General features: G+C 45.1%; 1 protein-coding gene across 1 annotated transcript in view; it reads right to left on the bottom strand.

Moving 5' to 3' along the window:
• Positions 1-13,341: 13,341 nt before the first annotated feature.
• Positions 13,342-18,867, bottom strand: part of LOC149468101 (uncharacterized) — a 94,134-nt gene continuing 88,608 nt past the window's right edge. Inside the window, 1 exon segment of the mRNA XM_089670670.1 lies at positions 13,342-15,130. Coding sequence (XP_089526796.1) covers positions 13,886-15,130 — 1,245 coding nt within the window. The 3' untranslated portion in view covers positions 13,342-13,885.

Genomic DNA, 18,867 nt, shown 5'->3' with positions numbered 1-18,867 from the left:
TCCTTCTCCTTCTTCTCATCCTTCTCCTTCTCCTTCTTCTCATCCTTCTCCTTCTCCTTCTTCTCATCCTTCTCCTTCTCCTTCTTCTCATCCTTCTCCTTCTCTTCATCCTTCTCCTTCTCCTTCTTCTCATCCTTCTCCTTCTTCTCATCCTTCTCCTTCTTCTCATCCTTCTCCTTCTTCTCATCCTTCTCCTTCTCCTTCTTCTCCTTCTCCTTCTCATCCTTCTCCTTCTCCTTCTCCTTCCTCATCTCCAAGGGCATTTAAATTAAAGGTACAGTGTTCTGCACTAATTTAAAGGCTCTCTGAAGCCTAGAAACCCTTTTTATAAGTCATCTTCGTAGCGGAGAAATTCGCATCGAATCGAATTTCATACTGGAATTCGCCGAATCAGCCGAATCGAATTTTTCATTTCTTCGCTCATCTCTAATATATATATTCAATAGGAAACGAAATAGGCATTTTACCAAATCCATCACAGTCCCCCCTTAAAATGACTATTTTCCTCTGTCCCTATAAGACCTCGCTCATCTGTCCTTATGTACCTTGGAACTCTTTATGCTGTACGTTAGACGGGTGATGACTATTTCATCACCCCCCTTGCCACAGACTTTGTACATAAGGAAGTCAGATGCTATCCCTACAAAATTGTGGGATTACTATTGGCGGGGAGGGACCGTAATGGGGTATAAGGTTTTCCTTCATCTATCATGTGGAGATCCTCTTGCTCCTGGTTCAGGAAGATAGGTGTTCTGTTGTCTACAGCTTTGCTCATCAATTTCCTCACACATGGTATAACACAGCATACAACCAGGACCAGGAGAATCAGAATTATTAGTACAGTTACCCCTATTTGGGCAAGTATCTTTTGCCACCCACTCATCCAACTGAAATATTGATCCCACAAGTCTGTGATCCCTGAATTCTTTTTCAACTCAACTGACAGATCTTCCAATTTCTTTATAGCCAGAGTAACCTTACCATTCGGGCCAGTATTGTCAGGAATATATGTACAACATGTTCCGGTTCCTTCTATCATTTTACAGACATTTTAAAATCATGTCCAGAGCCATCCTATTCTGGAATGTCATGTAGGATGCAGGGGCTAGCTGGTCAATGATTCCTTAGAGGGCATCTCTGGTGTAATTCACAAACCTCTGTTGGTTGTAGTATATGTAATTTATCTAATCTACATTTTTATTAACAGTTATCATGGGAATCAGGGATTCAAAGCCTGCTTTTACTTGGTCTCTTGCTTTAAATTCATTAGGCACCCCCCTTGGGACTCCAATGGCATCTATATACACATGTGGGTCAAAACTACCAGAAGGAGCTTTTTGTTTCCTCCTACGGCCAGGCGTTGGGTCAGGGGTATTCTCTGCTAGGATGTGGAGAGGCATAATGGCCTTTGTAAGAGCATACTCACCAGTCCAAATCCCTTCCAATCTGATTCTAATCTTTTGGTCCCCAGTAATCATCCATGACACATATGTATACCTGGTCACTACTATCAGAACATGCTCGTTGTATTAAGATCATATAGATTATGGTCATAGCACCACATGGGATCTATACTACAGAAATCAAAGGTGAAAATAGCTACATGAGTGTTGGATGAGTTGTACCAAAATATAGTGGTGTCACCTATTTCGGTGATATCCACCTGTTGAGCCTCTATCAGACTCATTAGAAAAAGGATATACAACATAGTTGTCATGGTGTAGATGACGCCTTTCCCTCAGGGTTTGGGACTTTCTTGCAGTGGGAGGCGTGTATCCAAGTGTTCTTCCCGGCCACCTTGTCAGAAGGGGCTGTGGTCAGCAGAACTTGGAATGGACCATCATATCTTGGCTCAAGGGAATGTTTCCTCATAAATTTCTTTACTAATACCCAATCTCCGGGTAATAGGCTGTGAGTTCCTGTATCTGACTCAGAATCTGGAATGGAGAAAACAGTTGGACATGGATACGGGTTAATTCACGTGATAATACAGTCACATAATCAGTTAACACATCAGATTGTAATTGCAACTGTTGTGGAAAATAACAACCAAGTCTGGGGGCTGAGCTAAACAAAATCTCATAAGGGGATAGGGAGTGTTCTCTCTTGTTGTGTATCTGACACTAAATAGGGCAATAAGCAGACTGTCTGGCCAACTCATGCCAGTCTCTTGGGCCATTTTTTAGCATTCTTTCTATTTTTCCACTACTTTGGGGGTGATAGGGGGTATGGAATGCCAGAGTGACTCCTAATGCCGCCCATATTTCATTGGTTACTGAAGCTGTGAAGGCGGGGCCCTGGTCACTCTCTATCACCTTTGGAAGCCCATATCTGCATACAACCTCAGTGAGGAGTTTCTTCGCAGTTGTTTTAGCAGTCATATTAGTTACAGCAAAGGCCTCTGGCCAACTGGAAAACATGTCCAACACCACTAGGGTGTACTCAACCACCCACTCTTTGGCATCTGGATATGGTCAATTTGTATCCTATGAAAAGGGTATAGGGGTTTGGCCAAGTGTTTCTGTAGTGTCTTCTCTGTGCGTCCCGGATTGCATTTTTGCACAGATGGCACATGTTCTGCAAAAATTGTTCGTCAATGTGGTGATTCCAGGCGCTATATCGTACTTGTTGATAAAAGAGTTCATGAGGCTCTTTGACAGATGGGCTGCTCCGTGTGCCCACTGGACTACAGCTGGAAACATATTCTTGGGTAAACAAAGCCTCTTGTTGCACTCAAACAGACCGTCTTTGAGAATAGCTCCTCTCCATCTCCAGCTTTCTTTTTCTTCTGAACTTGCTGCTTCTTGGAATTCCTTGAGGTAGCTTCTGTCCACAGGTATGGTCTGTAAGGTGAATATTGGTTCCCACTCTCCGGTCACCTCTCCTTCCATTTCTGGTGATCCCATGGCCGCTCGTTTTGCCGCCAGATTATTGCCTTTGGCTTCTGAAGAGTTTAATTTCCCATGAGCTTTTACCTTCAGAATAGCCACTTGAATGGGTAGAAGGAGTGCTTCCAGCAGTTGTCCAATGGCTGCTCCATGTCTTTTGGACGTACCTGCCGCAGTCATAAATCCTCTTGCCTTCCATGTGGGTCCAAAGTCATGGGCCACCCCAAAGGCATATCTGGAGTCTGTGTAGATATTGGCCCTTTTTCCTTCCACCATCTGGCATGCTGTTGTAAGTGCTTGAAATTCAGCTCCCTGTGCAGATATTTCTGGTGATAGGACTCTTGCCTGTAGGACTGTGTCTGCAGTAGTGACCACAAATCCTGTAAAATATTTGCCTCCATCGTCTGCATATCTGGAACCATCAACAAAAAAGGTGAAGTCTGGGTCCTGCAGTGGTGTTTCACTCACTGTGGGGAGATGGAAGATTTCCATTTTCATCACTTCAAGAAAATTATGAGGCTCAGTGGCTCCATCATCCTCTCCACTTTCTGCATTACCTTCATTACCCCCCTCAGCAATTGGGAGGAGAGTGGCCGTATTCAGGGTTTGGCAACGTAGGAGAGTGACATTATCAGGAAATTGGAGGGAACACTGTAGTCTAAGATGCCTCGTTGTGGACAAATGTTTAGGTTGGACTTGGTTTAAAATGGCAGCAATGGCATACGGTGCCAGAAGAACAAGTTCATGTCCCAGTACGATATCAGAGGTCTTATCCAGCAGAGCTGGAGCAGCGAAAACTGCACGCAGACACGAGGGTGCTCCTCTAGCCACTGGGTCCAAACGGCATGAGTAGTAGCCTACAGGTCGTAGGCAGTTTCCGTGGGTCTGGGCCAATACTCCTGTGCCATGGCCTTGGCGTTCAGACACGAACAGTTTGAAAGGTTTCTCGTAGTCTGGTAGACCTAGGGCTGGGGCTGAAGAAAGTAAGCGTTTTAGAGCCAAAAAGTTGGAGGCGGCCTCTTCGGACAGATGGAAGGGCTCAGACTTGAGAGCATCGTAGAGTGGTTGCATAAACCAAGAAACATCAGGAATCCATGACCTACAGTAGGATATGAGGTCAAGAAAGGCATGGAGTGGCTTCTGGCCTAAAGGGAGTGGCAAGTTCTGGATGGCCTTAACTCTTTCCTCCGTAAGATGCCTTGTTCCATGTGAGAGGCAGTGGCCCAAGAACACGACTGTTGTAGAGCACCATTACAACTTCGGTTTAGAGGCCTTACAGCCTTGGTGTGCCAAGTAACATAGTAAACTCTCTGAGGCTTCTTCAGCCGTGGGCAGGTCATCAGCACAGAGGAAAAGTCATCCACATATTGAAGAAGGACCACTGCTGAATGTTCCTTTTGCCACGTGCCCAGTATGGTGGTCATGGCTTTGGCAAACTGGCTCAGGAAATTTTGCGCCCCCTTGTGGCATAACTGCCCAGGTGTATTGCCGCCCCTCATGGATAAAAAAACGAAGAAATATCTGCAGGGAAGATACACGGTGAAATACTTTGCTGTTGGAGGTACCCCTGTGAGTAAAGTGTGGGGATTTGGAACGATAGGTGTCTCTAAGACAGTGGCTTCATTCACTGCTCGGAGGTCCTGTACCATCCTGTACTTCTCTGGTTCTCCTTTGGGTGTCTTCTTTTCTTATCGGGAACAAAAGTGTATTACATGGAGAGGTACAAGGTATGAGTGCACAGTTTACCACAAGGGACTTGACCTGCTTCAAAATTGCCTTGGATTGCGCTGGTTTCAGTGGGTACTGTGGTTTCCTGGGTAGGGGAGCTCCAGGCTTCAGTTCCACCATAATTGGGGGTACCTTTTAAACGTCCAATATCTTCGGGTCCTGTGGACCATAAACAACTTTGGATTCTGCTCAGCACATCCGGTGCTACGTAGAATGTACCATTGACTTGTAAGACCGGACACACTGGGTAGAGGCGGCTCACTCGAGGCGTTGGCCTTCCATTTGTCTAATTTGGTGTACCAATATGGCCGCCTCCAGGAAGTGTACTGGGCTGGGCAGGAAGGGACAAAGCAGGAGCAGCAAGATGGCTGCCTTCAGGAAGTGTACTGGGCTGGGCAGGAAGGGACAAAGCAGGTGTAGCAAGATGGCTGCCATCAGGAAGTGTACTGGGCAGGGCAGGAAATGACAACACAGGTGTAGCAAGATGGCTGCTAGCAGGAAGTGTACTGGGCAGGGCTGGGATTATGGGAATAAAGTAGGCGTTAGACAAAAGGGCAGGGCTGTCCCTGCCCTCCTTTGTCCTGAATTCTATCATCATAGGGCTTCCATTTTCACTTTTATGATACATTATACAATCGCCATTTTATTGAATTTCTTCCAACTATCCTTTATGCAACGCTTTTACAGTTTTTTTTTTTTTACCAAGCTTCTGTCACGTTCAGCAAACCTTTTTCACATAACATTCCTCTCTGTTCCTACAATGATGTATGCCAGTCCTGACCTTCAGCTTACAAACTTTTGCTACTTTAGATAACTTTTTAACTGCTTCACTTCCTTCTCCCTTCTTTACAATATGACATGCCAGTAATCCTTTTCAATATTTAACACATTAATGGTACACATAAACAGTTTTTGTTTTTTTTTTGTTTTTTTTCCTGTAGCAATACCTGTTCTGTCCACTACTCTTTGTGGATAACTTTGGCTACATTATACCAAGCTTCTTGCTGTTTTCAGCAAATATTTGTCAACTAAGACATCTTTCTCCTCTTTTCTTTTTTTTTTTTTCTTCGCCATTCTTTATCTTTGATTCCATATACTTTCTAACTTAACTAGTTCCTTCACATACTGCTCCCCCTCCCTCTGTGCAACCAGGTCACGTGCTAACATTCCTTTCTAGGGGTCTCATCAGCTTCTGACCCATCTCCTCCTGTCTCTGGTCCTTCCTAACAGAAACCCAAGACTCTTCACAGGCTGCTGCTCACTCTGTTCACAATCTTCCAGCTGTTCTAATTGGCAGGGGCACCTTTCTATACTATGCCCCCCCTCTCTCGCCTCTGCTTCTATCTGCTGAATTGATTTCCCAATACCCCCCCTTACAGGGTAATGCACATTAAGGCGGAAAACTAACACTTCAGGCAAATCAGAAAACAGAGGATGACATCCTAACAATTCCTGACTATATCCTATCTCTTTAACCCTTAACAAACCCCAACCGTCTTCATGAATGGCAAACATTAAACCAGACACACATTTAGGACATAACATATCAGTCTATCTTGGTGGGCTAGAGTACAGATCACTGAGTAACTCTTCGTAACCCACACAAACAGTTACGGCACCCCGCCGTCACACTACAGTGACGCGTAACCCGACACCTCCTCTCTTGTGGTCAACACACAAGGTTACCACACACCCAGAGAAATTATGTGTCAAAACCCTCAGTAGGTCCACTCCTCTTCCACCTCAAGACTGATACATAAAAAACACACACAACAGAAACCCAGGTAACAGATAAGCACATGCAGGTATATTTAAATAAACTTCGGGCAAGCAAGGTTACCTGCTTTTAGTGACCTTTAGCAGCCGTACTAGGCACAGGTATGAATCAACAACAAAGACAGGATAAGCAATGGTAAGATAGCAAAATATATCTTACCATGCACCAGAGGTGATCAATCTCCAGCCTGTCCAGTTTGACTGACACTTAATGCCTTTTGATGTCGGCTGGCTGCAGGTTCATTACCCAGAATTCCCGGGTTTCTCGGCACCAGATGATTTAGTATTGGACTTAAATTGTCCAGTGCTTATCTGTTCCTGTCCTAATTTATGATGCTGGCCAGCTTTTGGAATGTGCGCACATGAAGAAACTCACACTGACACGTTTGGTCTGTGAAAACTTCTCTCTAATTTATTGAAATAAAACCGTGAGCTTATATATGAAAAATGATGCGAACATCACGTGATAACAGCATAAGCATTATATTAGTCTTTGATTGGTCACTTTACACGAAAACAATCTCCGACATGGTATAGGTGTGATCTTCTTCAGTCTTATCTTAAAAAGAGAAAAACATTCTTTTGTCTTCCAAATCACACGATGGGAGGGGGTCTGTTCCTGTGAGCAAATATTTCTTAAGCAAGGATTTCTTTAAGTACCACAAAGCCCAGCAGGCAGAAAATATTCACACAGCATATATATTCATGCTAAACATTTATAAATATGTGGAAAGAAATAGTATTAAAGTATAAAAGTAAATATTTATAAAACTTATAGAAATAGCGTATATATATATATATTCAATAGGAAACAAAATAGGCATTTTACCAAATCCATAACACCTTGTCCCCATGTTAATGGGGACAAGGGCCTCTTCCGTTAGTGGGATAATTGGTCAGCCATTTTTCGGGATTTTAGCATATTTTGTTTATCAGTAAAGTTGGAAATTTTTTTTCCAAATTTACTGATAAAAAAAATGTGCCAAAATCCCAAAAAATGGCTGACCAATTATCCCACTAACAGCCCAAAAATCGTTAGGTTTTTTTTTCGGCAGAAAAATCTGCCGATTTTAGTCCCATCTATGGCCTGCTTTAGATGGGTCTAAAATCGTCCAAAAAAAAAATCGGGTGATTTTCGGGCCGTTACTGGGGTAAATTGGTCAGCCATTTTTGGGGATTTTGCCACTTTTTTAATTGGTAAATTTGGATAAAAATCGGCCAATTTTACAGATCCGCCGATTTTAGCTGCAATGATCAGCAAATTGGCTGATCTTTTAACAGATAAAAAATCTAAAGGCTAACTAGCTGAATGCAGGAGACAGTCTGACAGTTCTTATATATAGGTATGGGGCGGGGCCAGTCGGGAACAGCAAGCATGTGACATGGGGCGGGTCACTCGGATGATGTCCCCGGCTGGCCCCGCCCCATACCTATATATAAGAACTGTCAGACTGTCTCCTGCATTCAGCTAGTTAGCCTCAGTGGAGAGACAGGGTGACAGTTCTCAAAAAGGTAAGGGGCGGGGATGATGTGCCCGGCTGGCCCCGCCCCATACCTATATAAGAACTGTCAGCTAGCCTTTTTTTCACAAGGCTGGAAGCCTCCGACGGGAGCGGAACTTTTTTCTTTCTTTATTCGGGTCGCCGCTGTGATTGACGTTGGATCTACTTCGGGGGACATTGTTTAAATAAAGGACTTGTCAAAGACCCTGTACTGTGTTTTTTTACACCACACTTAGTTTTTTTGTGAATGAGTCGGGGGACCATATACCGCAGACTCATTCACATAGGGGGGGCCGGGATCTGGGGGCCCCCTTGTTAAAGGGGGCTTCCAGATTCTGATAAGCCCCCCACCCGCAGACCCCCACAACCACCGGCCAGGGTTGTGGGGAAGAGGCCCTTTTCCTCATCGACATGGGGACAAGGTGCTTTGGGGGGGAGCCCCCCTGCCCCAAAGCACCCCCCCTATGTTGAGGGCATGTGGCCTGGTATGGTTCAGGAGGGGGGGGCGCTAGCTCATCCCCCCCCCCCTTTCCTGACCTGCCGGGCTGCATGCTCGGATAAGGGACTGGTATGGATATTGAGGGGGACCCACGCTGTTTTTTTTTTTTTAAATTTTAGCATGGAGTTCCCCCTTAATATCCATACCAGACGTGACCGAGTTCCGGCTGTCAGAGGACTCCACACACAGGAGACGTGACCGAGTGCCGGCTGTCAGAGGACTCCACACACAGGAGACGTGACCGAGCTCCGGCTGTCAGAGGACTCCCCACACAGGAGACGCGACCGAGTGCCGGCTGTCAGAGGACTCCACACACAGGAGACGTGACCGAGTGCCGGCTGTCAGAGGACTCCACACACAGGAGACGCGACCGAGTGCCGGCTGTCAGAGGACTCCACACACAGGAGACGCAACCGAGTGCCGGCTGTCAGAGGAATCCACACACAGGAGACGCGACCGAGTGCCGGCTGTCAGAGGACTCCACATACAGGAGACGCGACCGAGTGCCGGCGGTCAGAGGACTCCACACACAGGAGACGTGACCGAGTGCCGGCTGTCAGAGGAATCCACACACAGGAGACGTGACCGAGTGCCGGCTGTCAGAGGACTCCACACACAGGAGACGTGACCGAGTGCCGGCTGTCAGAGGAATCCACACACAGGAGACGTGACCGAGTGCCGGCTGTCAGAGGAATCCACACACAGGAGACGTGACCGAGTGCCGGCTGTCAGAGGAATCCACACACAGGAGACGTGGCCGAGTGTCGGCTGTCAGAGGACTCCACACACAGGAGACGTGACCGAGTGCCGGCTGTCAGAGGAATCCACACTGAGATTTACTATTGAGCAGTGGCTAAAAAGCAAGCGCCCACAGAGGACGTCTAAAATGTGTTCTGCACATGCGCATTTATATTAGCCAAAGACACTGCACAGGCGTCTAGTTTTTTACTGTGTTGATTTGCTTGAAAAAAACTACTTTTAACACATTTTAATTTTTTTTTGAAATGGCAGATATTGTTTAAAGTGAAGTCCTGATATTTGGCAAAGCAAATTTCAAAGTGAACGTCTCTGCAGTGATTTTTCATGGTGTTAGACATGCCTCTTAGCAAGTCTGCTTTGTGAGTCTGATTCCTGACGTGTGTCTCGTTAGTAAATTCGATTTGGCATCTACTTATGGACGCTGCTCAATAGTAAATCACATTGTGGGGTAAAAGTAGACAGTCGCTCATTAAAATTGGGCATTCGCCCACGAATATGCACCCAGGCACAATAGTAAATCAGGGCCTAAGAGTCTTCCACATCACCACTGATCACTGCCAAATGGCCTCTTTCATCAGTGTGAGACGGTGGGGGCTCTTGGGCTGGGGCAGAATGTAATGCGTTTCTCCTCCGAGACAACAAATAATCCTCATCCTTAGTGAACAGAGGATACAGCTGAATATAATCAGGAAGCGCAGTGTCAGGCGTCAAAGAAGTGGCAAAAAAAGGATTATGAGTCTGTTTAGCTACTGGGGCAGAAGGGATTGGTGTCGGGTACTTATATCCTGGGCCATACTTCAACCAATTCAATGCTCCCCCTCTCATATATTTCATATCCCACTCAGGATCTGGACCAAAATAGGGAAAGTCAGTTTTATCCCCTAAACATATCTCCTTTATCATATCCATGTGAAAATCATCATTGTCCCCATCTCTGGGAAAAGGACTGGCACTACCCATGGTTGAACTCCACCCCACCAAGCTGTCCACTCATGGGACAAGACAACAATCCCAAGGTGACACTCTGGCAACATACTCTTTACATGTCTCATTAGCTGGTAGTTGGGATTTTTCTAGAGATGATCCATCTTCCTTAGTACATTTCTTTAACAGTTTTCTTCCTCTGAATACTTTACACGGTGGCTCCGGAGGGTCTGGGTACTTCCCCTTACCTTGGGAGTTTCCCATCATCACTGCAAAGCAAAGAAGCAATATTATGTGAGCTGGCCTATGTGTTTCTCTGCCGGTGATGACTCTTTGTGCCGGGTGAAGCTGGACTGAACTCACATAGAGCTCCGACAAAATTCTCCTCAACTGCACAAGTGCTTCAAGGCTGAAAATCACCTGGACAGGTACACCCCTATTGTGACTCCTTCAGACTGTCACCATGCTTTCACCTATCCCAGGTCAATGGAGAAATCTCCTCCCTGAGTAGATGGGGCGTCTCACAGTCCTACAGAGACTTAGAATACATCTACTGAACAGTTTCTCTGGTTACAAGCGTACATAATCACTGAACACACTACTCTGTATGATTGTATGGAGGACATACACACATTTCTTATACATCAACCTAGGTTCTGTTTAACCCCGCGAGCTCCCAAAGCTCCAGCGGACAATTCCTCATGCTACCGCAGCACAGAGGCTTGGTGGAGATAGGGGGCGATCAGGGGAAAGGAAGACAAAAAATGCTCACTTACCTCTGATGGCCGATCCTATCCCACTTCTGACACCACTTCTGTCAGGAACATCAATTTATGCCGGCCTCCTCCTCCATACAAACATCCAGTTCAAAGTACTTTGGGAATAATACAAGTCAGACATCTGGATGTGTGATGCAAAATGTGACTTCTTTATTATTCATCAAGCTTTAATAATAAATGATAACGCGGCATATTTCAGGCGGTTTCCATAAAGCACCAATCAGAATACAGAATAGAGATTTCATTAAACTACTCCATGGCGAGTCATAACAAAAATACAACAGGATAGTGACTTCTGTGATTTCTATAAACAAGAAATGTGTGCATAGATACCAGCATTCACATCCCACGGGAACATCTTGTATGTACAACAAACCAGTTAGTAGGCACAGAGCAAAAGTGAGTGAACTATGAACCCTTTCATATAGTAGGTGGAGCGAATTACTGATTCTTAGCGCCATCTAAAGGACAAATAGGGTTTTTTTTTGTTTAAAATCAATGGTTGGTTTAATCCTGAGGTTTTATTCAATGTATGTTCATTAATAAGTACTGTGCTCATAAATGTATGAGTGTGATCTCCGGCATTTGTATGACACCACCCCTAACATAGTAAACTAAAAATACGTTGGGAGAGAGAGACAAGCATGTGTCCAGCCGTGACAAATTCTGGCCATATTTTAATAAACACTGATTTCCTATAATCGTCAGCTCCATCTAGTGGCCATAGTGAGGCTCCAAAATGCCTCAATCAGCAAAAACAGTTCAATACATTATGGCCACTAGATGGAGCCAATGATCATAGGAAATCACTTTATGAAAAGACCAAAATGTGACATGGCTGAATGAATGCTGGTCATATTAGTTCATCTATTCTCTAAGTGGGGTGGTATCTATTGGGCCAATCCCTTTTACAAACCACACATAATATCGCCCTTCAAAGTGAAAACAGAAACGATTTGCACAAAATCAAAGAGTAGAAATATTTTCCGGTGATTCCCCTCTACCCAGACCCCATATGTAGACATACAGTGAAGGAAATGCGTATTTGCTCCCCTGCTGATGTTGAATGTTTGCCCCTCACACAGAAATGATCGGTCTAAATCGAATGTTCGGTGTATTGTAACACTGAGGGACAGAATAGCAACAACAAATTCAGCAGAAACGCATGTCTAACAAATGATGACTAATCTGCATGTTCATGAGGGAAATAAGGATTTGATCCCCTTCACAAAACATGACTTAGTACTTAGTGTCAAATCCCTTGTTAGCAATCACAGAGGTAAGACATTTCCTGGAGTTGGCCCCCAGATTCACACACATCTCAGGAGGGATTTTGGCCCACTCCTCTTGACAGATCCTCTCCAAGTCATTAAGGTTTGGTGGCTGACGTTTGGCAACTCAAACTTTCAGCTCCCTCCACAGATTTTCAATCAGATGAAGGTGTGGAGACTGGCTAGGCCACTCCAGGACCTTAATGTGCTTCTTCTTGAGCCGCTCCTTTGTTGCCTTGGCCGTGTGTTTCGGGTCATTGTCATGCTATAACACCCATCCACCACCCATTTTCAATGCCCTGGCTGAGGGAAGAAGGTTCTCACCCAAGATTAGACGGTACATTGCCCTGTCCCCTTAGCAGATAAACACCCCCAAAGCAGAATGTTTTCACCACCATGTTTCACAGTTGGGATGGTGTTCTTGGGGTCATAGGCAGCATTCCTCCTCCTACAAACACGGCGAGTTGAGTTGATGCCAAAGAGCTGGATTTTGGTCTCATCTGAACACAACACTTCCCACCAGTCCTCCTCTGCATCATTCAGATGTTCAGTGGCAGACTTCAGGCGGGCCTGGACATGTGCTTTCTTGAGCAGAGGGACCTTGCGGGCACTGCAGGATTTCAGTCCTTGTCGGCGTAGTGTGTTACCAATTGTTTTCTTGGTGACTGTGGTCCCAGCTGCCTGGAGATCATTGACAAGATCCTCACGTGTAGTTCTGGGATGATTCCTCACTGTTCTCATGATCATTGACACTCCACGAGGTGAGATCTTGCATGGTGCACCAGACCTAGGGAGACTGACACTTGTTTTGTGTTTCTTCCATTTGTGAATGATTGCACCAACTGTTGTCACCTTCTCACCAAGCTGCTTGGCCATAGTTTGGTAGCCCAGTCCAGCCTTGTGTAGGTCTACCATCTTGTCCCTGACATCCTTGGACAGCTCTTTGGTCTTTGCCATGGTGGAGAGTTTGGAATCTGATGGTTTGATTGCTCCTGTGGAAAGGTGTCTTTTATACAGGTAACACAATGAGATTAGCAGCACTCCCTTTAAGAGACTGCTTCTAATCTCAGCTTGTTACCTGTATGAGAGACACCTGGGAGCCAGAAATCCTGCTGAATGATAGGGGATCAAAACCTTCTTTCCCTCATGAACATGCAGATCAGTCATCATTTGTTAGATGCATTTCTGCTGAATTTGTTGTTGTATTCTGTCTCTCATTGTTACACCAAACATTCCATTGGTAGACCGATCATTTCTGTGTGAGAAGCGAACATTCTATTGTTAGACCGATCATTTCTGTGTGAGGGGCGAACATTCACCATCAGCAGGGGAGCAAATACACATTTCCTTCACTGTAGGCTGCACCCCAATAAAAAGTCAGCCCAGTGCTCTAGGTCAGGACTACATTTTTATTCTTCTCCTGCCATCAATGGCCAACCCGGTCCCACACTTCATCCATGTCTTTGGGGACCTCTGATCTCCTTATCAACTGTTTCTTCCATGATGAAGATCAGCCATGGAGTATATCTGAGGTGTATATCAGGGGGTGCTTCTTCCCCACATGAGAGCTGGGATGTCCAGCAACATTCATCTAGAAGACATTTCCCGCACTCAAGGCACTAATACACCACCAGGGTTGTGTGGGATCCCTGATGTACAGGAAGACAGGACTTCAGTGAGGAACATTTCCCTCACTCAGGACAGGAAAGTGATTTCTCCCCTGCATGAGATCTCTGATCTGTATGAAGACAGGACATCTCTAAAAAACCTTTTCCACACTCAGAACCCTTGTGTGAGATCTTTGATGTGTGTGAAGATAGGATTTCCGTGAAAAACATTTCCCACACTCAGGACAGGAATATGGCTTTTCTCCTGTGTGAGATCTCTGATGTGTGTGAAGATGGGACTTCTGTGAAAAACATTTCCCACACTCAGGACAAGAATACGGCTTCTCCCCCGTGTGAGATCTTTGATGTGTGTGAAGATAGGATTTCCGTGAAAAACATTTCCCACACTCAGGACAGGAATATAGCGTTTCTCCTGTGTGAGATCTCTGATGTGTGTGAAGATGGGACTTCTGTGAAAAACATTTCCCACACTCAGGACAGGAATACGGCTTCTCCCCTGTGTGAGATCTCTGATGATCATGAAGATTGGACTTCAGGGAAAAACATTTCCCACACTCAGGACAGGAATACGGCTTGTCCCCCGTGTGAGATATCTGATGTTTATGAAGAATGGACTTCAGGGAAAAACATTTTCCACACTCAGGACAAGAATATGGCTTCTCCCCCGTGTGAGATCTCTGATGTCGATGAAGACTGAACTGCTGTGAAAAACATTTCCCACACTCAGGACAGGAATATGGCTTCTCCCCCGTGTGAGATCTCTGATGTTGATGAAGTTTAGCCTTCACTGAAAAACATTTCCCACACTCAGGACAGGAATACGGCTTGTCCCCCGTGTGAGATCTCTGATGTTTATAAAGATTGGACTTCAGGGAAAAACATTTCCCACACTCAGGACAAGAATATGGCTTCTCCCCCGTGTGAGATCTCAGATGTTGATGAAGTGTGGACTTCACTGAAAAACATTTCCCGCACTCAGGACAGGAATATGACTTCTCCCCAGTGTGAACTCTCTGATGTGTGTGAAGATAGGACCGTCGTGAAAAACATTTCCCGCACTCAGGACAGGAATACGGCTTCTCCCCTGTGTGAGATCTTTTATGCATATTAAGTCTGGATTTATAACAAAAAAACTTCCCGCACTCAGTACAGGAGAACTTCTTCTCTGTTGGAAGGTCGGCCCGGTCCAGCACACTTTGAGGTTTTTCAGGATACGAGGAATCCGATGGTCCATCTACACTGGGTGGTGCCGGATGGACATTGGAGGGAGCCGGGTTTTCTCCTGGACTATACTGTGTGATGTCCTCATCTTCTACTTTCCAGTCTGGAGACAAAGTGAGACAATCCTCGGAGGTTTTCCTCATCTCCTGGCCATGGACTAAAATACAAAGACAAACAGGATTACTAGACAGGAGCTGATTGGTTCCCCCAAACCAGGACTCTGCCCACATCAGGCAGCTTGGTCTCTGAGGAGCTTACAATTCCACCCTTAAGGGAACTAGGAAATGGCTCCTCTGATCTCCTACCAGGTCATTTCTTTATTCATGGACCTTAGTCAGAGAGTGAGGAAACAACCAGAACTGTCTTTTATAGGAGGGACAGTGATGAGGGGATTATAGGACGAGGGTCCCCACCCCCTCTATCACTCATCGCCATCTTCCCAACACAAGAAGTACTGCACTTCCTTATTTACTCCATGATTTAGTCATGAAGAACAGCGGGGCTGAGCCCCACCAGAGGTCAGAGAGTGAGGATGGGGGGAGAACAACCAAGATGAAGACTGGACTGATCCTGAAGACCACCATCATTGGGGTATTGACTCCTCCCTCATTATCACTTTCTGTTTAAGGGTCCAAAGTTGGAGGATGTTATCACATTATTATCACCATGTAAAAGTCTGTGCTCCAATCACATCATCCGATATAAAATGTCCAGCAGGGAGGAAATGGGTGTAACAAAAGAGAATCCATATTATGTGTATATATAGCAGTGGGGGGAGGGGGGAGAGCAGAAGTCAGGTCTATGGAATGTACAACAAAGTATATAGTGCAGGGGTCAGGAGTATGTAATGTACAACATAGAGTATATAGTGCAGGGGTCAGGAGGATGTAATGTACAACATAGAGTATATAGTGCAGGGGTCAGGAGTATGTAATGTACAACATGGAGCATATAGTGCAGGGGTCAGGAGTATGTAATGTACAACATAGAGTATATAGTGCAGGGGTCAGGAGTATGTAATGTACAACATAGAGTATATAGTGCAGGGGTCAGGAGTATGTAATGTACAACATAGAGAATATAGTGCAGGGGTCAGGAGTATGTAATGTACAACATAGAGTATATAATGCAGGGGTCAGGAGTATGGAATGTACAACATAGAGTATATAGTGCAGGGGTCAGGAGTATGGAATGTACAACATAGAGTATATAGTGCAGGGGCCAGGAGTATGTAATGTACAACAGAGTATATAGTGCAGGGGTCAGGAGTATGTAATGTACAACATAGAGTATATAGTGCAGGGGTCAGGAGTATGGAATGTACAACATAGAGTATATAGTGCAGGGGTCAGGAGTATGTAATGTACGACAGAGTATATAGTGCAGGGGTCAGAGGTATGCCATGCAGGGGTCAGGAGTATGCAATGTACTACATTACTACATAGAGTATATAGTGCAGGGGTCAGGAGTATGTAGTGCAGGGGTCAGGAGTATGTAACGTACTACATTACTACATAGGAGTATATAGTGCATGGGTCAGGAGTATGTAATGTACAACAGAGTATATAGTGCAGGGGTCAGGAGTATGTAATGTACAACAGAGTATATAGTGCAGGGGTCAGGAGTATGGAATGAACAACATAGAGTATATAGTGCAGGGGTCAGAAGTATGTTATGTACGACAGAGTATATAGTGCAGGGGTCAGAGGTATGCCATGCAGGGGTCAGGAGTATGTAATGTACTACATTACTACATAGAGTATATAGTGCAGGGGTCAGGAGTATGTAATGTACTACATTGAGTATATAGTGCAGGGGTCAGGAATATGTAGTGCAGGGGTCAGGAGTATGTAACGTACTACATTACTACATAGGAGTATATAGTGCATGGGTCAGGAGTATGTAATGTACTACATTACTACATAGAGTATATAGTGCAGGGGTCAGGAGAGTGTAATGTACAATATAGAGTATATAATGCAGGGGTCAGGAGGATGTAATGTACAATATAGAGTATACAGTGCAGGGGTCAGGAGTATGTAATGTATAACAGAGTATATAGTGCAGGGGTCAGGAGTATGTAATGTACAACAGAGTATATAGTGCAGGGGTCAGGAGTATGGAATGTACAACATAGAGTATATAGTGCAGGGGTCAGGAGTATGTAATGTATAACATAGAGTATATAGTGCAGGGGTCAGGAGTATGTAATGTACAACATAGAGTATATAGTGCAGGGATCAGGAGGAGGTAATATACAACAGAGTATATAGTGCAGGGGTCAGGAGGATGTAATGTACAACAGAGTATATAGTGCAGGGGTCAGGAGTATGTAATGTACAACATAGAGTATATAGTGCAAGGGTCAGGAGTATGTAATGTACAACAGAGTATATAGTGCAGGGGTCAGGAGTATGTAATGTACAACACAGAGTATATAGTGTAAGGGTCAGGAGTATGTAATGTACAACAGAGTATATAGTGCAGGGGTCAGGAGTATGTAATGTACAACAGAGTATATAGTGCAGGGGTCAGGAGTATGTAATGTAAAACAGAGTATATAGTGCAGGGGTCAGGAGTATGTAATGTACAACATAGAGTATATAGTGCAAGGGTCAGGAGTATGTAATGTACAACAGAGTATATAGTGCAGGGGTCAGGAGTATGTAATGTACAACATAGAGTATATAGTGCAGGGGTCAGGAGGATGTAATGTACAACAGAGTATATAGTGCAGGGGTCAGGAGGATGTAATGTACAACATAGAGTATATAGTGCAGGGGTCAGGAGGATGTAATGTACAACAGAGTATATAGTGCAGGGGTCAGGAGGAGGTAACATACAACATGTTGTAAAAGATACAACAGATAAGACTACAGGGATGTTGAAATTGTATCGCCAAATGCTGGGATATGTAGTTCCAGGCACCGGGCAGGTAGTTTTGTTGAACCCTTAGCCCTGCTGTGGGCAAGCAGCAGGGCTCACCTGTCAGGTGAAAGTATTTTGGCGGAAGCGCTGCCGCCGATAGCTTCCACACATCCTATAGTTCTAGCCTCCCACCCCCCCGCATGAACCTTCCGCATCTACTGTCTCCCAGGCTCCACTTGCCCATCTGCTGGCCCAGGGCCAGTTCACTGCCATCGGCTGGGGGGGGGGGGGGAATCAGACACGTCTGTTCCCCTCCTTGTCCTGACCCAGAAGTCACATTGGGGTTTATTTACTAAAGCTGGAGAGTGCAAAAATCAGACTCAGTTCTGCACAGAAGCCAATCAGCTTCCAGGTTGTTTTGCCAAAACTTAATTGAACAAGCGGAGGTTAGAAGCCGATTGGTTTCTATGCAGAAGTGAGTCTGATTTTGCACTCTCCAGCTTTAGTAAATCAACGCCATTATGTCAATTCTGGGTGCCGGTTGAGAGATTTCCCAGCCATAGAGGCCGGCAAAGAATGCAATGCAGTGCGGTGTGCAGTGCATTACATCCAGGGGAGTACAGGGGAGACACTGGAGGTCTTTTAGACCTTGGATGTCTCAAAAAAGAGAACCTGTCATCAAAGTAATTTTTTTTAATGGTAAAATATTAAAAGTTACCGCCAAGCACATAACATCCCCTCAAAAGAAAAAACTGAGCCCCCCCCCCCCCCCACATATACGCATGTACAAATGTAAAAGCACATGCTGGAGCGCCTACACATGAAAACGTTGATTGCCATACACGTTACATATCGTTGCACACACCAGAATGAGAGCGATAATTCTAGCACCAGACCTCCTCCGTACTCTATACTGATGACCTGTGAGGGGCTGTGAAAGGGTCACCTATAGATAATATAGGGCACTGAAGTTCACCATTTCACGAGTGCGCACAAATTTCAGGTCTGACACGCTGGATATCTA

Source organism: Staurois parvus, unplaced genomic scaffold (genome assembly GCF_062004578.1).
Source record: "Staurois parvus isolate SC_StPar_1 unplaced genomic scaffold, SC_StPar_1.0 ptg000092l, whole genome shotgun sequence".
Classification (NCBI taxonomy): Eukaryota; Metazoa; Chordata; class Amphibia; order Anura; family Ranidae; genus Staurois; species Staurois parvus.
This window is presented reverse-complemented; position numbering and strand designations above follow the sequence as displayed.